Raw genomic sequence first — 25,361 nt, forward strand, 5'->3', positions numbered from 1 at the left:
GTAGCACTTACAAAGATCAAATTTGAGTTTTATGTAAAGAAAAGATTTCTAAATACTTAGAGGTATCTACAGGCAAAATTGAATGCTTTAGGAGATAAGAAGGTCCCTCTCGGAAGACTGTGAAGGAAGGCATCTTTATTAAGAGGTTATCATGTGCTAAACACTGTGCCAAGTGCTTCAGATCCAAATACAAGCAAATATCCAATCTTTACCCTCAAGGTGTTTACATTCTAATGGAGGAAAATAATGCATAAAATGGAGCTAAAAGGGGGAGGGTAAAGTTGTCCCCTAGAGGGTTTAAGAGTAGGGGTCATAAAGATACAGTGTTGTTATCTAGAAAGTGAAAAGCACAAAAGTAAAGTCTGCATGACCACTATGGGGTGTGATTTTGTAGGGACTTTTTGTTCCACAATTGATTAGACTAGATATTATCTGTGGTCTTTTCCTACTCTGAGATTTTGTGATTAGTAACTTGTTGAAAGATACCAAGTAGCCTAGCAAATGTGGGTTCATCTTTGTTATTAAGAATGATGCTGTGATGTTAGGAAAAGTGAATGATTATAAATGCCTCATGCCCAATTGCTTCTTGTCAAAGGAACCAAGCACAATATAGTTCCTGTCCCTCGGGCCCATAAAAACACACATTGCTTATATTTATAAATGAATGTCAGAGACATGTTGATTAGTTTTACTTTGTTATTTAGTTGTAAATATTATATAGTTTAACTTTGTTATAAAGTTAGTTTTACTTTATTATTTTAATTCCTGTATTTTTTTTTTTTTTAATTAATAGCCTTTTATTTACAGGATATATACATGGGTAACTTTACAGCATTAACAATTGCCAAACCTCTTGTTCCAATTTTTCACCTCTTACCCCCCCCACCCCCTCCCCTAAATGGCAGGATGACCAGTAGATGTTAAATATATTAAAATATAACTTAGATACACAATAAGTATACATGACCAAAACATTATTTTGCTGTACAAAAAGAGTCAGACTCTGAATTATTGTACAATTAGCTTGTGAAGGAAATCAAAAATGCAGGTGTGCATAAATATAGGGATTGGGAATTCAATGTAATGGTTTTTAGTCATCTCCCAGAGTTCTTTTTCTGGGTATAGCTAGTTCAGTTCATTACTGCTCCATTAGAAATGATTTGGTTGATCTCGTTGCTGAGGATGGCCTGATCCATCAGAACTGGTCATCATATAGTATTGTTGTTGAAGTATATAATGATCTCCTGGTCCTGCTCATTTCACTCAGCATCAGTTCGTGTAAGTCTCTCCAGGCCTTTCTGAAATCATCCTGTTGGTCATTTCTTACAGAACAGTAATATTCCATAATTTTCATATACCACAATTTATTCAGCCATTCTCCAACTGATGGACATCCATTCAGTTTCCAGTTTCTAGCCACTACAAAAAGGGCTGCCACAAACATTCGTGCACATACAGGTCCCTTTCCCTTCTTTATAATCTCTTTGGGATATAATCCCAGTAGTAACACTGCTGGATCAAAGGGTATGCACAGTTTGATAACTTTTTGAGCATAGTTCCAAACTACTCTCCAAAATGGTTGGATTCGTTCACAACTCCACCAACAATGCATCAATGTCCCAGTTTTCCCGCATCCCCTCCAACAATCATCATTATTTTTTCCTGTCATCTTAGCCAATCTGACAGGTGTGTAGTGGTATCTTAGAGTTGTCTTAATTTGCATTTCTCTGATTAATAATGACTTGGAGCATCTTTTCATATGACTAGAAATAGTTTCAATTTCTTCATCTGAGAATTGTCTGTTCATATCCTTTGACCATTTTTCAATTGGAGAATGGCTTGATTTTTTATAAATTAGAGTTAATTCTCTATATATTTTGGAAATGAGGCCTTTATCAGAACCTTTGACTGTAAAAATATTTTCCCAGTTTATTGCTTCCCTTCTAATCTTGTCTGCATTAGTTTTGTTTGTACAAAAACTTTTCAGTTTGGTATAATCGAAATTTTCTATTTTGTGATCAGTAATGATCTCTAGTTCTGCTTTGGTCATAAAGACCTTCCCCTTCCACAGGTCTGAGAGGTAAACTATCCTATGTTCCTCTAATTTATTAATAATTTCATTCTTTATGCCTAGGTCATGAACCCATTTTGACCTTATCTTGGTGTACGGCGTTAAGTATGGATCAATGCCTAGTTTCTGCCATATTAGTTTCCAATTTTCCCAGCAATTTTTATCAAACAGTAAGTTCTTATCCCAAAAGCTGGGATCTTTGGGTTTGTCAAAGACTAGGTTGCTATATTTGTTGACTGTTTTATCCCTTGAACCTAATCTATTCCACTGATCAACTAATCTATTCCTTAGCCAATACCAAATAGTTTTGGTAACTGCTGCTCTATAATATAATTTTAGATCTGGTACAGCTAAGCCACCATCATTTGATTTTTTTTTCATTAATTCCCTTGAAATTCTTGACCTTTTGTTTTTCCATATGAACTTTGTTGTTATTTTTTCTAGGTCATTAAAATAGTTTTTTGGGAGTCTGATTGGTATAGCGCTAAATAAATAGATTAGTTTAGGTAATATTGTCATCTTTATTATATTTGCTCGCCCTATCAAAGAGCATTTAATATTTTTCCAATTGGTTAGATCAGACTTAATTTGTGTGAAAAGTGGTCTGTAATTTTGTTAATTCCTGTATTTTAAGAAAAAATTCTCTCTTTAAGTTTTAAGAAATTTTATTCAATAAGTACAAACTTTCCTCCAAAATGTTAGTGCAATTTTAAGTTAATAATGATGATGATGATAATAGCTTTTCTATATTGCCTACTCTGTGCCAGGCACTTTGCTAAGCCCTTTACAATTATCTCATTTGACTCTCACAACAACCCTGAGAGGTAGATGATGTTATTTCCATTTTACAGATGAGGCAGCTGAATTCATTGCTTTGCCTGGGATCTCATGACTAGTAAATATCTAAGGTCATATGTGAACTCAGATCTTCTTGACTCTAGGTCTGGTTTTCTATCCATTGTGCCACCGAGCTTATTTTATCTGCTAATTCCACCTGTCACTTGTTAGATCAAAAGGTATTTTTCTGAATTAAAGCTTAAAACTCCCAAGAGAATTTTGAGATATTGAGACATTGAATACCTGATAGGTACAGAGATACTATGCTAGGTATTGAGGGAGATTCAAAAGAAACATCTGACATTGGTTCTCAATCTGAATCTGACCTTTTCACTTGTTGGCGCCCAATTTAGTTGGTATGATGTGAAAAATATGTGTGATGGTTAATTGAATCTAAATATTTCTGTTATTTAGTTTTTATAACACAGTTATAATGTAGTAACACATGAGGTGGGCACAGTGGATCTGCAAGTATTCTGTACCTTGTTGGCATTTCTGTATGGTTACCTTCTTTGTACTTTTAGAATTCTGATATTACCAGTTTTCCTAGTTTTCCTTTCTGATATTACCACTTCATTGTTGAAAAATCAGTTCTCACTAACACAGTCACATGAGATTGGCTTATAAATCACTTTGCCAATTTATTTAGGTCATAGAGATAAATTTTTTTATAACCACCATCTAGTATCTCCTCTTGACAATAGTCAGATTCCTAGAATAATGAGATAGATTGGTGTACAGATGAAAGGGAGTGGATAATCTTAAGGGATGTGACAGCTTGGTTCTATTGAAATACCTACTCTCCATAAGGATGTACACCTTTTTAGAAAACAGAATGCTTGTAGCAGCCACAGAGTATCTTTCTCTAGAGGCAGCTAGGTGACACAGTGGATAGAGTCCTGATCTTGGAGTCAGGAAGTCCTGAATTCAAATTCAGCCTCAGTTACTTGCTGTGAAACCTGGATCAGTCATTTAATCTCTGTCTCAGGTTCCTCAGCTGAAAATTGGAATAATAAAAGAACCTGCATTCCTGTTGTGAGGGTCAATGGAAGCAATATCCTGGCATGTAGTAGGCTCTTAATATAATAGTTGTTCTCTCCTCCCTTGAGAAATATGACCAAATTTTTATATGCCAGTTCTTCTTTTCCCTACACTTCACATTTACTGCTACTCTCCTGTTTTCCTAAGATGACAGTATCACGGATTTGGAACTAGAAACCACTTTGTCGGCCATTGTATTCAGCTCTCATTTTGCAGTTGAGGAAATGAAGCTGAGAAGGATTAAGTGGATTTGCTAGGGTCACATAAACTAGTGTCTAAAATCAGGTTTTCTTAAATCCAAACCCAGCCCTCTGTCCACTCCTAGCTGTGCCCTTGATATTGCATCACGTGTTCATTATAACATATATTTTATACCAAGATATAGATTAAAAAAAAAACAGTATTTTTAATGACTATTTTAGGTTGGCTAATCACAAGAGGAAGGTTCTTCAATCTCAACACTCCCAGTCCCATTATAGAATAATGTTTCTGTCAAGATTTCCTATATATTCTTTTTTTTTTTTTTTTTTTTAATTTAATAGCCTTTTATTTACAGGATATATACATGGGTAACTTTACAGGATTAACAATTGCCAAACCTCTTGTTCCAATTTTTCACCTCTTACCACCCCCCCCCCACCCCCTCCCCTAGATGGCAGAATGACCAGTAGATGTTAAATATATTAAAATATAACTTAGATACACAATAAGTATACATGACCAAAACATTATTTTGCTGTACAAAAAGAATCAGACTCTGAATTATTGTACAATTAGCTTGTGAAGGAAGATTTCCTATATATTCTTAACTAGTAAGAGAGGCAACACAACAGTACAATGTTGTCCAAAGAACATTTCCTGATGGAGGGGCCCCAGTTTACTAGACTATTTCCATCCAGTCAATTACAACTCAGATTGATGAACTTGTGTTTCTAATGGTTTCTTATGTGTGTTCCTTTTATTTGTGTCTATGTTAAAAACTCTGTTCTCTGCTAAGTGGTTATCAGAGGAGTGTCTGGGGTAACAGTTTATTTATACTTTTGAATCCTCAGTTTAGGAAGTGATCTGTGATGATCTATGGGTCAAATTTAGGAACTAGCTAGATATTTATGAAATTACAAAAGGTACCATTTGTTAATCTTGTCTTTAGGTTTCACCATCCTTCATACTGTTTAAATAAAGGAATTGGGCACTTACCTTCATTAATATCTCGAAGTTCCTAATTGTTTTTTTCCCCCCTAGAATAGCTTCTCACTAATTTTTTTTTTCTTTACAGTAATTTCTCCAGGACAGATTTGTAAAAATGCCTTTCTGTGGGCAGCTAGGTGGCTAGAACATTGGCTCTGGGGTCAGGGAGACTTGAGTTTAAATGTAGTCCCAGACACTTAATACTTCCTGGTTGTGTGACCCTGGACAGGTCACTTAATCCCAATTGCCTCATGCCCTCCTTTCCAAAAATGCCTTTTCGTATTGGTAACAGAGGCTTAACTTAACAATACTTTTCATTTTTGGAGACCTTAGCAAGAATCATGCTAGATTCCACTTTAGGCAATGTTGACCTTAGAGCTTCCTGCTGAACCTAGGTAGCAAAGTAAATAATTCAGTCTTTCACCTCTGCAATAAGAGCTAAATCTATGACTCTCACAGAAAAAAACTAATGGAAGCCATTTCTTGGAATTTGCCTAGAACGTTAGAAGTGTAGAAGAAAATAGTTTTAAAGTAATGTACAATCTTGCTGGCAGTTTTTCCTTTTATAATGTGCTGATTGAAATTTAAAAGGGACTCAGGAAACCACTGAGTTAGCCACTTACAGTTAAGAAATAATAAATGTCTTATTTATTACCTACATTTATTATTGACGCCAAAAATAACCAGCTAGAGTTATTGTCTTCTTTGTATACAACAGATACAAACATATATTCAGTAGTTGCTTAGTTGCTGTGGGAAATAGAATCCTTCCCTATGCCAACAGTAGTGTTAAGGATGCAAATTTTGAGTATATGAATATATTATAGCTAGAGAATTGCTCTGCTACTGCTCCCTTAAATGAGGTTATGGGGGAGGGGAGGAATGCAAGTGGTAAATTCATTTTAAGATATCAATGAATAGCTTGCTGTTGGGGAGGTAGGGAGAACATCTCCAGGGATAGAAGTACTTTGTAAAAGGCCACGATAAATAAGTAGTGAGCTTTGTGGAATCTGAATGAATAGGTAGATGCAGAGGTTGTGTTAGCCTAATCTCAAAGCAATTGAGAGAACTTATTTAAATAAGTTAAACAATATTTAAATTGTTGAAAAACTTAGGCATTCTGCTTGAAGGCAAGATCAAAGAGAGATGCCCTTATGTGTTCTTCATGTCCAGTTCTAAACACAAAATGCACAGCACTTCCCTTCAATACTCCAGACATCAGTCATACTGGTTAGAGTGGCTGTCAGCCATCACAAGGTAGAATTCTCAACAGGCTTCTTTTTCCTTCCTTTTTCTTCCTCTCTTCAATAAAGGAACCTTATTAATCTATCATGAGATCCTGTTAAATGTTTTTCAGAAGAAAAAAAAAGACTAATTCTTTCGTGGAGATAGCTTAACAACCCTTTGTAGTTCACTTGTTGTACACACTATTGGGGCACAATGATTGGAGGTTCACAATAATCCTTGATTGACCGGAGGAAACACCAAAAGCGCAAATTGTTTGAGATAAATCAACTTTTACATTGCTAGTGTTAGTTTCTGTTGACCAGAAATACATCCCTGTCCACTGCCAAAGAGATTATAAGGTCTACTAATGGAGGTATGCAGGACAGAGACACTTATAAATGTTTTTTGATTGATTGCAGAAGGAATGTATGAGAGCTGAGTCTACTAGGTTCCATAGAATCATTCTCTTACTCAGGGCTAAGTGTATCACACTTACCTCTCCCTCCACTAGTCCACAAGGACTTCCCTTAAGTTGCTGGTGGAGACAGAAATATCACTGCTTTCAGGTAAACAGTACAAAAATTAATTTATACCTATTTTTACCTAATCCTTATTGCTATTGTCTAATACTTGATTAAAAAAACAAACAAACAAACAAACAAAAAAAAAACTCTGAAACCTGTTAACATACTCTACCTTCAGACTGTATAGAAAATAAAATAACATTTTCCTTTGGGATCCTGTTTGTTAGAGGAATATCTAATCTTTTAGTCTGTTAAAGGCTCTATGCTCTATATATATTTAGTAGAGACCACCTGGATTCTTGGTTGATATGATCCATTTGATTTTTTATTTAAAATATATATCACTTGATTTCAAAAAGGTCTGGAGAGACTTACATGACCTGATGCTGAGTGAAATGAGCAGGACCATTATATACTTCAACAACAATACTATATGATGATCAATTCTGATGGACCTGGCCATCTTTAGCAATGAAATGAACCATTTCGGTTCCAATGGAGCAGTAATGAACTGAACTAGCTACAGTCAGTGAAAACTCTGGGAGATGACTAAGAACCATTACATAGAATTCCCAATCCCTCTATTTTTGTCTGCCTGCATTTTGGATTTCCTTCACAGGCTAATTGTACAATATTTCAGAGTCCGATTTTTTATGTACAGCAAAATAGCGGTTTGGTCATGTATACTTATTTTGTATTTAATTTATACTTTACTATATTTAACATGTTTTGGTCATCCTGCCATCTAGGGGAGGGAGGGAAGGGAAGGAGGGGAAAAATTGGAACAAAAGGTTTGGCAATTGTCAATGCTGTAAAATTACCCATGCGTATAACTTGTAAATAAAAAGCTGTTTTTAAAAAATAAATAAAATATATATCACTGATGAGAATTTTAAAATGGGAAAACAAATTGGATCACATCTATCCAGAATTTCTTACTCCATTCATACTGAATGGTTGGTTAGTGCTATCTCTAGATCCTTTAACTAGCTAAAAACAGTCTTTTAACAAACAGGATCCTGAAGGAAATTGTTATTTATTTTTGAAGTGGGAAGCATATATCTATATCATGATCACATGCAGACATAGTATAATATTAATTTAAATGTATACACACGTCTTACGTATAACCTCTCACATTAAGCCTCTTCTCAGATATAGTTGGCTCTGTGGTCTTTTGGCTCCTGCTGCTGCTAAAGAGAGCAATTTTTCAAGTTTATACCAAATGTCGCCCTATTTCATTTCCAAATATAATCTCCTAGAGAGTAGGTTCACTCTCTCTATTTCCAATCTCGAAAGTTAATTCATGAATTTATATTCCTTTCTCCTTCTCGCTCTCCTAAATTAAGAGATGTAATTACTAGTCGCGGTTGCTACAAATGAATAAAGCACTGAGGGAGAAAAGGCTGATAGTGCTGGATGCCTAAAGCAGCCTTCATTTTTCCTTTTCCTTCCTTCTTCTCCAAGAAGTCTGTTTATGAAGCAGGTATTATCTCTTTAAAAAAAAAAATCATTTAGCAGGCCTCTTAAATGTAGGTAAGTCCTCAAACAGCTCATTCCTTCTCTTACTAGGAAAGTTGAAAGTAACAAATTACAAAATTATTTCTTTGCCTATTAATTAATAATGATCTGCAAACTCCCTCAGCAATAGAGTATGAAGCTTTTTGGAAAATTCTGCTTAGGCAACAATCTTATTATTATTATTCTTATTGATAAGCTTCTAAGTAAATAATTATAAGGTGTTCATAAAGAATCATTCTTCAATTGAACTGGTCCATCTGTAAGAAAGAAGGAAATGAAGGCAATGTCAATGTCTAGCATAAAAGAGAGAAAATCCTGTGATCTTGGCCTAACTTTAAGATCTAGAGTGTGTTGTGTTAGACAAGGTAAACATTCTTGATGAGATTGATTTCCCTACCTTAAATACATGAGCTACAAAGCCTAATAAGTTCAATATAAAGTTTGTCTAATCTTTATGTCTACTCTGAAGACAAAATTGACAAAATAAATAGCTAAAAGGTGATAGCAAATAAACATTTTCATAGAGATTTTCTTCTTCCTGAATGAGATACACAATATATTTCAGAATTATGGTCATGTGGATAGACCTGGGAAAGGTAAATGCAGAAAAGAACTAAGGCTTCTCCTTTGGCACATCCTGAATTACCTTCGGGAATAATCTCTCCGTATTCTCAAAATACAACAAATACCAAAGCATCATTTTCTGTGTATTCAATAAATCGCAAGATTGATTGCATAGGCATGCTTATCCTATAGTGTCAAAGCTTAATGCATTCTTTTGCATATGGTAATTAGTTTATAAATGATTAATGTAATTGAGTTAACATAGTATAATAGAAAGAGCACTAAACCTGGAGCCAGGAAATTTGGATTTGTACCTGGATTTTAAGCCTCAGTTTCCTTATTTATTTATGGGGATACTGCAATTCATAATTCCCAACAAAGTATTATTATAATGAAAAAAAATTTTAACTACAAAGTGTTAATACAACAAAGATAGTTATTATTATCTATATATTTTTCTATGTTCTTTGCAGTGATAAGGTAGTAATGCCTTTATACGATTGTTGCATGAACTATCATTCAGTAAGTAGTAAGTGCTTATATATGCCAGGCACAGGGAAGATAAATATATAAAGTCGTTAGTATAATGAATGACAGAACAGTTATATTGAGAGAGATGACTAAAACTAGCTTTTCAAACATGTAGCAGTAGCTCATGAATTACTAGTAGAGCATCTTGTTGTCTTCCTCTCTGATACAAGTGTTATTCTATCAGTCTTTCCTTGAATGGCCAAAAATAAGAGACAAAAGCATCTTAGCTATGGGGGAAGTAATGAGTGATAAATAGTGAAGCTTGCAACCTCCAAGGGATTATCATAGGGTGATGAATTCGAGCATTAATAGCAGCATAGTTAGCTTTCTTTGGGCCAGTCATTGAGCCCAGTTAAAAATGTTGAACATAATAATCTCAGTTATAATAACCAATATTACTTGGCCTTTGGAATGAGTCTATAAAATAGCTAAGATCCAACTATGGAATGAAAAGGCCCAACATAAGCACTATCCACATAAACTCAAATAAAATGTTAATAAAAAAAGCATCAAACAGTTGTCATGGAGATGTGTTTACAAATATACAGTGGATTGTCATTCCACCAGAATTACAGAAAGCTCATCCTTAAGGAGACTGGATCTGTTGCTCAATTATCACCACAAGATAACTACCCCCATTAACTACCCCCTCCATCCTCACTCATTCCCCTCTTTATCATTTTTAAAATAAATTTATTTTAGATCCATTCATAATCTATTTCTACTACTACCTCATATTCCAATGAATAAAACCAAATGAAAAATAAAACCATTATTATAAACATATATAACTCAACAAAACAAATTCTCATATTGATCATGCTCAAATGTGTGTCTGCATTTTAAGTTTAAATTAATTTAATTCATATTAAATTAAATTAAATTCCTTTCTGGAAGGAGGTACCATTTTTCAGATTTAGATTTCTGGATTCCTAGTTGCTTATGGCATTAATTAGAATTTCAAAGATATTTTTCTGTATAATGTTATCATTGAATAAGTTGCTCTTCTAGTTCTTTTCACTTCATTTGGTGTAACTTTGTAGAAATCTCATTGTCCTATGAAATAATTAATTTTTATCAATTCTTATGGCATAGTATTATTCTTTTACATCTATATAATTTTTGGTTACTCCACAAAAAAGTTATTGTAAATTTTATTGGCAATATAGATCCTTTCTTCTTTTGATTTCTTTATGGTATAGGCCTAGTAATGGTAAAGCTGGGTCAAAGAACTTGTTTTCCAAAATGGCTGGATCAGTTTGTAGTTCCATCAACATTTTCCCAATGTTCTTGTTTTCTCATAATCCCTCCAATATTTGTTATTTTCTTATTCTTTTTTTTTTTTTTTTTGGCACCTCTATTAGTCTGAGGGATAGAGCCTCAAAGTTGTTTTAATTTGTAATTTTCTAATTATTAATTATTTATAAGAGGTATTTTTTCATAAGGTTGTTGAGAGTTTAGGTTTCTTCCTTTAAAAAAAATAAAAACATTGTTCCTATCTTTTGATCATTTATCTGTTGTGGATTGATTCTTAGTTTTATGAATTTGAATCAATTCTTCATCTTATATGTAACACCCTTATTAGTGAAACTTATTGATAAGGCAAGTCCCCCATTTATTTTTTTCTTTTTAATTTTAACTACATTAGATTTTTTTGGTGCATAAATTTTAAAAGTTTTACTTAACCAAAATCTTTCATTTTATCTTGTGCAATCTACTCTATTGTTTATTTAGTTATGAATTCTTCTATCTATAGGAAGGTAATTGAAAGGAACTAAAAGGTAATTATTTTCCTTGTTCTTCTAATCTTCTAATTCTTCTAAATCTTCTAATCTGTTTTGGATGTGACTTTTTATATCTAGGTTACTTGGAATTTATCTTGATGTTTTATGTCTCGATGTTTTATGAGGTTTTAGTCTCAATCTAAATTCTGTCATTTTTCCTAGCAGCTATTGTTAATTAATAGCTCAAAGCACTACTGGATTACAGAAACATACTATCTACTAAATACATAGAAAAATAATTTTCCATATCAAGAATTACACACCTGAAGCTCTGTTTATAAACCAAGAGATCAGACATCTCCATATTTACAAATACAAATTTCAGTAAACAATTGAGAATTCAGTAAATAATTCATACCAGAACTAGAGCATCACAAACAAACCTTTTCCCCTACAGTTGCCTAGATATGTTGTCAGATATGACACTGACCCATTAAAATTCAAGAACAGTTTTTCTATTTGTTGCTATGCTAAATATTCATAAACTCCAAACTACTTGTAATGAAAAATTCTCAAAATATAGAGGCCTTATATAATAATCAAAGCTACATGGGGACAGGACGAAGAACTTCCTGTTGTTAATTTATCTCAATGATGTTGTTAGTCAGACTATTGGAAATGAGCTTACATTTCACTATTTCTGTTCAGTTATAAAAAGTTAATCCCTTATCCACCTACACAATTGTACATGAAATATCAAATATAAAAGAACAGTAGAATAGTGACTCTCAGTCCTCTCTCTGACTCTCAGTCCTTCTCAGTCTGACTTCTATCGAGTATAATATGAGAAGAATAATAAACAGTAGTTCACATTTTTATGACATTCTTATGACACAGTTGCTTAACTCAAAATGTGATTATATTAAATGATAAAATTGACATCATTTTTCTTCCAGTCTAATTGGAATGTGAAGACTAAAGTTAGTCTTCCCTAGTCTTCCCAGAGTTTCTTACATATGAAAGTGTAAGGCCTGGTAGCTACATTAAAAAAAAAGGAATTAATTTTGTCACTGGCATTTTAAAGAAGATTTGTCATGTGAGATTTGAGATCTCCTAGTTTTTAGAATCTTTGTTTTCCTATGTATAGCCATGTGATTTCTTCCTCACCCCAAGAAATGTGAGTTAAATATTTTCTTCAGGATCCCATGGTTCAGAATTCAGGATATTTATCCAGAATTCTTTATGAACTTGGCACTTTTTAACTAGAGTGTGGGCTAGAGTAATCAGCCAGCATCTTAACTTATCTTCCTTCCTTGGTATTTTCTCTCTTAGCTGGACATAGAGCTGAAAATTCTGAAGTCTCAGACTGGTACAGTGGATCAGAGCTTCTTTGTGTCCAATGACGAGTTGAATACCCTCAGGTGAGTACCAGAAAGTCCCCATGAGGACTAGAGGAAATGTTCCTAGACTAATTGTTCCTGAGCATTAACATGTGCTTCATTCTAGGAAAATTGTTCCTCCCTCCCATCTTTGTGCTTAAAAGTCCTCATCCCTAAACTTAAGACCCTTTAGTTTTTCCACAAATACTTGTTTCCCCTGGCTTTACTCTTCTATTTATATAATTTAGTTTACCATTAATACTTAAAACCTACATAATTCTTTTCCTTTCCCTTATTTGATTATAATCTATCATCATTCCATCTCTCTATATACATTATAATCCTTAAAAAGTAAAATGCCTTTCGATCAAGTCCCTAACTGTCCCTGTGTAATGTACAGAAACCTTGCACTTGGAGTCAGGAAGATCTAAGTTCTAATCTGGCCTCAGACATTTACTAGCTGTGCGACTCTGGCCAAGTCCTTCCACCTCTGTTTGCCTCAATTTTCTAAACTATAAAATGGGGATAATAACAGCACTTACCTCCCAGAATTGCTGTGAGGAGCACAGTTTAATAAATGCTTGTTTCCTTTCTTTGACATTGCTGATTATTCTGTTGTCATGAATAATTTCTTTTCTAGATTTCATGGTTCCCTTCTTACCTTTATGATTTTTCCCTCTTAGTCACTTTTGTGGATATTCCTCTAGGTCATGACTAACAAATGTCGATCTCTCTCCTCTTTTCTCTTTTTTTTACTAGCATACTTAGTGATCTTATCAGTTTCCATGGATTAAGTTATCTCTATGAAGATGATTTCCCAGAAAGATTTATCCAATCTTAACCTCTTATGTCCTAGAGTCTTGCCTAATAAACATTTCAAACTATATATCTTGTAGGCATCTTTCATATCTTGGTTAATATAGCCAAAGTATTTTTTCTGTACAGAAGTTTCCATCTTTTTTTTTCATGTCCAAGATTTGTTACTTGGTATTTATTTCCATTGAGCAGTCTTTACTGCCTATTACCTATAGCAGAAGGAGCTGAATTTCTTTGTTTTCTAAGACTGCATGTTTGTGTGCACATAAGGGCTCAACAGGAAATCTGTTTTAGCAAGAGTGCTTCGAATTCTTTCATTAAAGATCTTTTTTTCTCCTTGTAAAATTATATATCATCTTGCAGGGAAAATTTTTCTTGTAATTAAGCCTCCACTTTTTGGAATATCATATTCCAAGGTTTTCTTTCCTTTAAAGTTTTTGCTATAAATTCTTGGGTAATCTTGACTTTGTTTTTTCTTGGTACTTTGCTTTCTTGTTGTTTATAACATTTATCTCTTCTAACTGGAAGTTGGGATTTTGTTCTGTGATATTCCTGGGAATTTTTATTTTGTGGTTCATTTCAGGAGATCACCATTAGATTTATTCTACTTTCACTTTGCCCCTTGTATTCTAGTGAATCTGGGCAGCTTTCATTTATGATTTTTTTTATCAATTTTATTGGTATTTTCATAAAACCAACTCTTAGTTTTATTTATTAGTTCAATAGTTTTTTTTTACTTTCAATATTATTAATTTCTCCTTTTAATTTTAGAATTTCAAGTTTAGTAATTGATTGGGGGTTTTTAATTTGGTCTTTTTCTAGCTTTTTAAGTTGTAAACCCAATTCATTGACTTCTTTCTCTATTTTGTTCAAGAGTAAGTCTCTAAGGATATAAAGTTTCCCCTTATTACCGCTTTGGCTGCATCCCACAAATTTTGGTATGATGTCTCACTGTTGTCATTATCTTGAGTGAAGTTATTAATTGTGTCTATGATTTGCTATTTCACCCAATCATTCTTTAAGATGAGATTATTTAGTTTCCAATTACTTTTTGGTTTATTTACACCTAATTTTTTGTTGAATGTAGTTTTTATTGCATTGTGATCTGAAAAGAAAGCATTTACTATTTCTGCCTTCCTGCATTTAATTTTGAGGTCTTTATGTCCTAATATATAGTCAATTTTTGTGTAGGTTCCATGAACTGCTGAGAAGACAGTATACTCCTTTCTGTCACCATTCAGTTTTCTCCAGAGATCTATCATACCTGATTTTTCTAATATTCTATTTCCCTCTTTAATTTCTTTCTTATTTGTTTTGTGATTTGATTTATCTAAATCTGAGAGTGCAAGATTGAGATCTCCCCCTATTATAGTTTTGCTGTCTATTTCTTCGTGCAACTCTCTTAACTTCTCCTTTAGGAAGTTAGATGCTATACCACTTGGTGCATATATGTTTAATACTGATATTGCTTCATTGTCTATAGTACCTTTTAGCAAGATATAGTTTCCTTCCTTATCTCTTTTAATTAGATCAGTTTTTGCTTTTGCTTGATCTGAGATAAGGATGGCTACCCCTGCTTTTTTGACTTTACCTGAAGTATAATAGATTCTGCTCCAGCCTTTTATCTTTACTCTTTATGTATCTCCCTGTTTTAAATGTGTTTCCTGTAAACAACATATTGTAGGGTTCTGACTTTTGATCTAGTCTGCTATTTGCCTCCTCTTTATGGGGGAGTTCATCCCATTCACATTTACAGTTAAAATTACTAATTCTGTATTTCCTGCCATCCTAATATCCCCAGATTATGATTTTCTTTTTCTTGCCCTCCTTCCCCCCTTCCTTAGTATTAAACTTATTGGTCCCACTTGTGTCACCCAGCTCTCCCTCTTTAGTATCCCTCCCTCCTCCCTTTGAATCCCTTCCCCTTTCTTGTACCCTTCCCTTTTCCTTTTCCCTTTTCCTCTCCCACTTTTTAATGAGGTGAGAAAAGATTCTCTGTAAAACAAATGTGTCAATTATTTCCTCTTTGAGCCAACTCTGATGAGAGTAAGATTCACACAATGTTACTCCCCCTCTCTAAGTTCCCTCAGATATGATAGGTTTCCTTTGCCTCATCATCGCATGTAGTTTCCCTCGAATTTAAGGAGTGAAGAGCTATTTCTGAGGCTGGATAAAATAGTTGGTTATGAGGGGAATGAGAGGAGCTTAGAAAGTCGCATGTGCCTTCTCCGCCATCTTGGCTCCGCCCCTCCATTTATGATTTTTTAAAATAAATTGGGAGCTAGGTGGCACAGTAAATAGTGCTGGGTATGGAGTCAAGATGATGCATCTTTCTTTGTGAGTTCAATCTCACCTCAGACTCTTACTAACTCTAGGGCACTAGGGACCACATTTAAAATGTTTTGCCTCAGTTTTCTCATCTGTAAAATATACCAGAGAAGGAAATGGTCACTCATTTTAGTATTTTTGCCAAGAAAAACAAAGATGGGACGCGTTGGACATGAGTGAGTAATAACACAAGAACTATGAATGACCTTTTTTTTTTTCCCCTTAGCAAATCTTAGTTTATCTTTCATCTGTTTTTAGGATATTGTTTTGTATAACAGATACTTTACATTCACTTTCCTTCGCTTTTTTTTGTTCTAATATTTCTCATTGTCTCATGAAATGATTGATTTTTTTTTTTTTACCTTTTTAAAAAAAACTTTTTTCTCCTTCCAGTTCTTTCTTCCAAAGCTATCATTTCACTTATTTCATTTTTTTAGATTTCTTGTATTGTTGCTTCCAGGAACTCTTTCAAATTTTGTGACCAAGTTTTTTTTCCCTCATTTTTACTTGAAGGCTTATTTTATTTAGTGTCTCCTCCTCATTCCATAATTCTTGACTTGCTACTTTGTGCTGCATCCTAGCTCAGCCTCCTGATTTGCTCTTCATTCTTATAATCAGATCCTCCTTGAGCCTTATCTTGATTTCCTTTCATCTTACCATTCATTCCTACCTCTACTTATATTTCTGTGCTTATTTGGCTGGCACGTTTCAGAGTCTCTTTTCATAATCTGTAGTCATAGGAGAATGATTGCTTCTTCCTTTGACTAAGTCCTGGCTCCAGCTTCCACCCTCCTTGGGATGTCCTAATCAAGCCATTTCTGTCAGATTTCACTTTCTGACCCCTATCTGAGGTCCATCTCCAGGTCCATCCTAATCAGGGTCTTGTTTTAGACTTGTTTACCAGAGCTCTTGTTGGCTTTCCTTATGAAACCTGACTTCTAGTGCTTCCAGCATTGTCCCAGGATAGTTTTTTGTGCAGTTCTACTTTAGATAAAGTAGCTTACTGATATTTCTCCTGGGATTTCTTGTTTCTTATTCAATCTGGTGCCTTCTTTAGGTTATTGCTGGAATATATGTGGGAGAGCTGGCTTCCTCTACAACAATTCATACACTCATCTTAACCTGACATCAAGGATCTTCTTATTATTGACTTTCTTATTTTGTGTGTGTTTATGTGTGTATTTTATTTATATATTACACACACACACATATGTATATATGTAATATTCATACATATGTATATGTAGACACATACATGTAGTATGTATTTATATCTATAAAATTATCAGTGGGATTTCTGAGGGTGTAGTATTTGGATATGTTAATCACTTTTTTTTTTTTTTTTAAGCATAATTCCAAATTGGTTTCTATAATGGATGGACCTTTTCACAAAGCATTAGTGCTCCTCTCGCTTTACAACCCCTTTATGGTGACTAGTCTCACCTTTTGTCATTTTTGCCAATTTGCTAAATGTGAGATGAAATCTCAAAGGTGTTTTCATTTTCATTTATCTCATTGTTAATGATTGGCAGACCGTCTCAGAATATTTTTAATAGTTTGTTATTTTTTGAGAGCTATTAATCACCTTTGCTTATTAATTAGGGAATGGCTTTTTGTGTTATTGAATCATAGATTTTGAGATTAAAAAGGGCATTAGATATCACCTAGTCCAATCTCATTTTATAAATAAGAAAACTGAGGCCTGCAGGAACAAAATAACTTGTTTAAGGTCACAGATCAAATTATTTTTAAAGATGAAACTAAAACAGGTTCTTTTTTTCCTCCCCAGCTTGACTGCCTCAAAGTAGCCAAGGTCTTAGAAATAATTTCTTGAAATGTTGAAATGAAAGGAGGAAAGAGAGGGACAGATAGATGAGAGGCATCTATTCTCTAGCAGTTCAAGTAAGAGAATATTGTGTGTAGGGTAGAAAGGAAGTAGTTTTCTTAATGTAGAAACAGTTCAGTCTTTAAATGAGCTGCACTTTTTATCCTCCTACACTTCCTTATCCTTTATACCATCATCTCGCTCAAAAGTAAACCTATCCCACTCATTGTTCCTTTGACATTTCCTTCATTTCCTGCTTTATTTTTGTGGAAGAGAAGGATATAGTCTAGTCTCCACCAAATATCAACTTCATTCTTCTTTGGGTTATCTTTTCTGTAGAAGCTGTTGGGTAGTGCAGTGGATAAAGCATTAGACTTAAAGTCAAGAGTTCAGATTCTGCCTCTAATACTTGGTAGCTACGCAAACCTCAGCTAATCACCTGAGCTTTCAGTATCTGTTGCATGAGAGGTTCTTGTGAATATCTAATAAGTTAATAATAACAATAATAGTGTTTTAAGTTTTTATAGTTTTCATATAGTTTATATGCTATTTAAAGTGCTCTACAGATGTTATCTCAATTTCCATCCCACCCCCCCTAAATAAGCAAACCCCAAAACAAAAGGGGGGGGAGGAGATGGTATGGGGAAGGAATATGTTCCTATTTTATTGTGAACCTAAGAGATTAAGAGACTTGCCAGTGGTCATACAGTTAGGAAGCATCTGAGGCAGATATGGGATCATTCTGTGTCCAGAAAATCTCTCACTTTTCTCAGTCCCTTATAAACAAAGTGTTACTAAAAATGCTATTATAATTATTGTGGATACTCTTACTGCTTTTTACTGCAATGGAATGAGAAGCCTTAAAATCAACTTCTCTAAATACTAAATATTCTCTTCTTGTTTCCTACCTAAGCAGATAAAGGGTTGAAGAAGAAATGCTGGTAAATTTAGCATATGGTAATGAAATACATTAACTTGACCTTAAAGCATGATGCAAACTCTTGTTCTTATATACCTCTTTCAGTAACAGTGATTGTACTTGTGCTTTACAAATGTTACTTAAAATAAGACTTTTTCTTTTTAAATTTTCTGTCATGGATTTATTTCAACAAGACTCCAGCCTTGTTTTCCTCCTCTTCTTTCTATGTGGAAGTTTTACGTGACTTTTTAAAAACCCTTCATATAAGTTCCCCTTAGACAAATCTTTGGGCAACATAGCTAAGTTAGAAATACTGATCTTCTCTTTTCAGTGATTGCCAGCAAAATAATTACAATTTAGTTTGATTTATTCTTCAACAAGTATGAGCCCAGTAAGGCCAAATAGTCCTTAACAAGTAGTTGTATAGAGTAACAAATTTTTTAATGCTTAAATATACTCATCTATTACACATAGAAATGTATATTCATATGTATTTGGATTCAGAAATATACATATGTATATTTAAAAGTTTTGTTAAAACTTTTTCAAAAGACTCAAAGCCACAGCTGTGGAAGAAGAATCTGTATTTAATTAATAGAAATTCAGGTCAACATTTGTTTAATTTGTTTTGCTGAGAAAATGCTGGTGTGTCATCTCTAGGCAATATTAGCATTTCCGCTTTGGCAGCTGGTCAGAGAAGGGGGCACAAGGAAAATGCTGAATGTGTTTAACATGAGTTGTGGTTAGGCAGAAAATATAAATTATTCAATCTGTTTCACTGGAACTTAAGTTGATTCCTGCTAAAATCCAGATGGAATCTTGCCTTTAAAATTCAGCATTGTTCTCTTGAATTCTCTTATTACTTCCTCCTTTCTCTGTAGCTGAAGTTCATAAAGTTGGAGCAAATCACAAAATTGAGCTTACTGCATATATTACAAACTTAAGTAATTTCTGGGCCCTCACTATGGGAAGGTGATTGTTTTACACCTCATTTATTCACTTTCTCACTTACCACAGCAGCCCATTTCATGTCTCCTCACCTATCACCACTCCCACCCTGTTACCATAAAATCAAGCCAAATTGAGGTTGTTATGAGAGCTTGCTCTGGTACCTTGCCTCTTCTCGTCTCACATCACCTTGACGCCTTCTGCCACTTTCTCATTTCACCCCTCTCTCTTATGAAGAGGTGACTCTTCTCCTTACCAAGCCTAACTAACCCTTACATGTGCACAAATATCCTATTCCACCCTTTCTTCTCCAGTAAAAATTCCACTTCAGCATCCTTACCCTCTCCTTTTCTACTGACTACTTACAAACAGGCCCATGTTTCTTTCATCTTGGGAAAAAAATCCTCACTTGATCTATCTATCCATCCTTACTAGTTATTGTCCTATATCTCTTCCCTTTTTTTTTGTGTTATCAGAGGCCTGATTAAAACTCTCTATTATAGGTTCTTTTTCTATCACTCTCCTTTTAACTCTCTACACTTTTACTTCAATATTCAACTGAAATCTCTCCTTAACCATTATCAGTGATCTTTTGTCAAATGTAAAAAAAATAGTCTTTTTCAATCCTCTGGGGGTTTTTTGAGTTCTTTGTAGTCTTTGACAGTTGATCATCCATTTTTCGATAGTGTCTTCTCTCTAGGTAAACACAGTCGTTAGAATGCTGGAACTGGAATCAGAAGAACTATATTCAAATTTTCTCTCACTTACTCGCTTGTGACCCAGGACATAATGACTTAATCCCGTTTGCATCAGTTTTCTCATATATAAAATGACCTGGAGATGAAAATGGCAAACCCTCCAGTATCTTTCTCAAGAAAACCTGCAAGGAGTCACAAAGTCAGATATGACTGAAATAATTGAATGACATTTTTCTCCCATTTCTCCCCCTACCCACTGTAAATATCTTCCTTGGTTTCCTTTCCTGGATCTTCACCTGGATCACAGAGTCTATCTGTGAGTGTCCCTCAGTGTTAAGAACCAGAACTTGAAACAAGGTGATAACTCAATCGAATTGATAGAAACAATGCTTAAGTTAACACCTTTGAGAGTTCACACATTAGCTCACACATTAGTTCACACGTTTGGAAGATTTCAGGGTTCAGTATGAGATATCCAAATTAATACCTCCCATAATCCCACTCTCAGAGAAAGAGTCAATCTTTGATTTTACACCTCTAAAAGAGCATAAAAACAGCGGAGCTCAGTCAGGAGGGTTCAGTTGTAAAGATTGAGAGGGGAGCGTCAGTTGGAGATTGAGAAGCCATGAATCGGAGTTGAGCTAGAGGCAAAAGCTGGAAGAGCTAAAAGACAAGTTGCTCTTAGAACCAAGGAGGGAGAGAGGCCTCTAAGAATGCTAACCAGGCCCAAGGAAAGAGACAAGACTTGGAAGGAGAAAATAAACGTTTGGATTTTATCAGCTGGCTGTATTTGAGGTGATTATTACTCTGAACTGAAACTAAGGCTGCCTCCAGAAAACCTCCCCTGAGAAACCTGCTCCCAGAGAGAACGATCATATTATACAAAAAAAAGAAGAGAACACTACATTTTTTTCTTCTCTCTCTATACTGTTTCACTTGGTGATCTCATCAGCTCCTATGGATTCACTTATTATCTCTATACTGATAATTCAACTCAGTATACTCAAATCAGCTTATTCATTGGGATAACAACCTTTCTGCAGACTTCCTTTCACGCATCTTCAACTGCTTATTAAACTACTCAAAATGTATATTCCATAGTCATGCCAAATTCAACATATATAAAACAGAACTCACTGACTTTCAAACTTCAAACACTTCCCATTCATGAACTTCTCTTACTGTTGAGGACGCCATCCTCAACTATACTGTCCTCTCTATACTGTTGAACATGCCTGCCAGGCAACCAAGCTTCATGCATGGCATTCTTTTCTAAATGTTTTCTGAATTGGATTAAACCAAGCCTTGGTGTCATCTTTGATTACTCATTTTTCCTTATCACAATCTTCCCATTCTCTCATGTTTAATCTGTTGGCAAAGCCCATCAATTTTGCCTCTAAAGTATCTCCCAGATATACCTCCTCTCTCTTCTTATAGCACAACCATTTTGGTTTAGACCCTTATATCTATATTTCGGCTTATATCGCCGCATATAGACTATACGCCTATCCTGCTGGTTGATCTCCTTGCCTAGATTCTCTGCCCTCCAGTTCATCTTCCACCTACCTGTCTAAATTGATCTTCCTAAAGCACGTATGGAACAGTGTACCACCACCTTATTCTCAGTCAGTAAACTCCTGTGACTCTTTATCACACCCAGCTGTTCACAATTTGGCTTCCTGCTTTTCTAGTCTGTTACATCTTAACCTCTCTGCTCCAGCACCTCTCTATATATTCTTCAAAACAGACACTGGCCTCCTAGCCGTTCCTTGAAGAATGTACTCTTATCTCCAGATTCCGGGGATTTTCACTAGCTGCTTCCCATGCCTGATATACTCTGTACTAGTTTCTGGCTCATGATTTCATTCAGGTCCCAGCCAAATTTCCATTTTTTTTTTTTTTTAATCAGAAGCCTTTCTTGATCTTTCTTAATGTTAATACCTACTCTCTGATGATCATTTCCAATATATCCTGTATAGAGCTTGTTTGAATATATTATTTGCATATTATCCTCCCTATTAGGTAGTGAACGTCTCAAGATTAGGGATGATCTTTTGTCTTTGTATTTCTTACAATTATTTCAGTGGCTGGCACTTGGTATACAAGCTTAGATAATTCTTATTGACTGAGCATAATTGGTTTGTGATTGGTTAGTTGTTGGCCTTTGTGTTTGAAAAAGACCAAAATGACAATACTATATTCATGTCAAAGTACAGTGTAACTGACTATGACTAATTAGTCAATATAAACTCTCAAGGTCTACCACAGATTGGGCACAAATGGTCCACATGAATATTTGGAGTGGAGATATCTCTAAATGTGCACTTCTCATTTTTTTTGAAAATTTCTTTTGAAATTTGAAAGTTAGTGAAATTCTGCTATGCTTATGGAGTATATTACCTTCTTTGATGGGAGGTGTGCTTTGCTGGGGTTGTCCTATGCCATTGTCTCCAAGGTTTAACAATCAATTCAAAGAAACCTTGAGAATTTCTTTGTATCCCTTCTTCTGACATGACTACAGTAGTCTATGCCCCCTACAGCTTTGGTCAGCATCTTGAAGTTTAGGGGCTAAGATAATTTGTTAGACCAGATCAGACATTCTCAACATGAAAAAATACATTTGATTTCCCAAATAACTAAAAGAAATATTTCTATCTAAAATTCTTCAGATAAAACAACAATGACATAATGACTTTATGTAGTTTATAGGTTTTCTTTTATGTGGTAAATTAGAGATAGAGTTATGTGACCACCTTGCTATTATTTCCTCATCTACTATTGAAAATGTTTTGTCTGGAAAAATTGGGCCCAGAAAATGAAGGGATGAAAGGATTCTTCAGAATTCCACATCCTTGAATTTGAATGTTTTAAAATGCCCTATATGAATTGTTGATTAGTTTCTAATCAATCCCCCCCCAAAAAAATGCATTGCTCTTTTCCCATCCTGTTTTATCTTGTTACATTTTAAAATCATTTTAACTATGGGCTTCTCATACAAATTTCCTTTGATTTTCTTTATATTATGCATTTCTAAATGGTTTGTGCCATAATTCTAGAGTATTACAATTGTATCCAGTATGACTTTTCTTATCACAGTTTCTATCAGAAACTATGATGGATACATTTCAGTCTAACCCTTCCAGTTAGCTCACATTTCACAATTATGAGGTAGAATTGGCTATCCCAGATATATTAAGTGCTACAAAATATCCTTTGCCCTTCGTGCTTCAGTTGAGTATTGATCTGCCACCAAGCATCAGATATTTTAGGAAGCCTCTTTAGACATCAGACTATTTTTTTTGGGGGGGGGGGAGATTATTTTTGCTTTTTGTTTAACTTTTGTACTTTATATTCCTGTTTCAAGCTCATTTCTAAAATCATACCAGGATACAAACATACTAGTCACTACAAAAATCTGAGATATCCATTTTAATTCCCTCTAATCAGGATTCATATTCTGAGAGGAAAACAAAGACAGAGAAAAGAGACCCATCCATCCATATGTGCCCTTTTATTCCCTATACCCCCTTTTTCTGATCAATCCCATTTTCTCTCTTCATTCGTTGTGTTTTATTGCTACTTACAGGAATTAGAGACTTTTAAAACACCATAATGATAATGTCAAAGTATTTCTTTATAACAAATAAGTTTTCAAAGACAGAAAACTTTACTAAAAACTTAAGTGGCAACAACTGAAGGATCTTCTCAACTGGAACAAATCTGAACTCTTTCATTTCTCCTGTCAAGTAGCAACTCCAGTAAATCCTAAATGTTGTCTGTGGATTTAGCGAATGGCTAGAGTTACAGTAATTCAAAAAAAAAAAAAAAAAAATGCATCTCCTTGCCAATGCCTATTAGTCACACTTGTTGGAAATCTCCTCGCTCAGCTCTCGTAACAAAGTTATGCTGCCATCTGGATCCTTTGGTGGATCTCTTTTCCCTTCCTATTGAGGAGCACCCCCACAATGCCATCTTCCAGATTTGGGTGAAGTGGGAAAAGAGGATAGGGACAGTAGGGCTTTGTGTCTGGCAGGGAGATAAAGATGCTTCTAGCTCTAGAGGCCCACCATGCTTTGCAGATGCCACATCTGTTTGGAATACCTGCACTTCTGCCAACGTGTGATAATAAATAGCCCAAGTATAAAAAGACAAATTTCTAACCACGAAGGACAAAGTGATGTGGCTCAGAGAAGGAATAAAAGAACGAGCCTTATTTAAGAAATAGGAAAAGATCTTTATATGTTAAACCTGCTGTCCAGGACTTTCTCTGGGTCATTTTAACTTCTGGCTAGGTAGAAAATACTCTACATTTTTCTCAGGGATATTGTCAAGATTTTTGAGTTTTCAGTCCTTCGTTTAAAAAAATGTATCACGTTTTAAAACCATCTTATCTGTCTTCAACAGTAGTTATATATTGACTTATCCATATAAAAGTTAATTCTTTTTCATTACAACCTTCATTAACCCAGTCTTGATTCTCCAATATCATGTCATAACCCCCATTACATTTGGCAAAGATCAGAAAGGAATGACTAGCTGAAGATGAGAAGTAGGGGAGATGTGCCTCCTTCTAATGGGCCAAAAGCTTATTTCTTCATGAATAGTGCTTGTAGACCAAAACCTGACCTGGTGATAAGCCCATTTGCTGTCACAAGACAGTCCCTTAGCTCCTCATTGTTATTTCTGGTCAGCCCTTTTTGTTCCCTGAAGGGGTGGAGAAAGGTGGGGAGATGGGTGGGAACATTAACATCATCCAAGTGAAAGGAATGATTCAAGAGTAGACAATTATAGAAACAACAATAATAAGATGATGATAGCCATTTATCCAGTGTTTTATTGCTTGCTAAAGCACTTATAAAATCTGATTTGAGCCTCACAAATTAGGTAGGAAATAAAAGTATTTTTGTCACCATTTTATAGATGAAGAAACTAAAGTTCAGAGACCACAAGGCTTGTATGTGTTAGAGCCCGGCTCAGAGAGTAGACCTTTGGATAACGAGGGTTGTGCCATGACTTATTACTACACTATGCTCCTCAAGCAAAAGGACACAAAAAAATATCAGATCCCTAGCTTGGTGCCAGAATAGTCACATCACCTCTCTGTCCTAGCTCTGGCTGTTGTCTGGATGAGGATGTAGCCAGTGGGAACTACTAGTAGGATATTGGCAGTAGTGAATGGAGGTGGGCAAAAGGTTCTTATTAAAGTACATTATGGGGCAG

At 34.8% G+C, this 25,361-nt stretch overlaps 1 protein-coding gene across 7 annotated transcripts in view; it reads left to right on the forward strand.

Moving 5' to 3' along the window:
- The window catches only part of MAD1L1 (mitotic arrest deficient 1 like 1), an 851,829-nt gene that overhangs the window by 457,793 nt on the left and 368,675 nt on the right, over positions 1 to 25,361 (forward strand). For all 7 annotated transcript variants that reach the window (XM_031950245.1, XM_031950188.1, XM_031950409.1 and 4 more), the window contains one exon: positions 12,561 to 12,649. In XM_031950245.1, the coding sequence (XP_031806105.1) occupies positions 12,561 to 12,649 (89 nt within the window). The remainder of the gene's footprint in view (positions 1 to 12,560; positions 12,650 to 25,361) is intronic.

The sequence above is a fragment of the Sarcophilus harrisii genome, chromosome 1, assembly GCF_902635505.1.
Source record: "Sarcophilus harrisii chromosome 1, mSarHar1.11, whole genome shotgun sequence".
Classification (NCBI taxonomy): domain Eukaryota; kingdom Metazoa; phylum Chordata; class Mammalia; order Dasyuromorphia; family Dasyuridae; genus Sarcophilus; species Sarcophilus harrisii.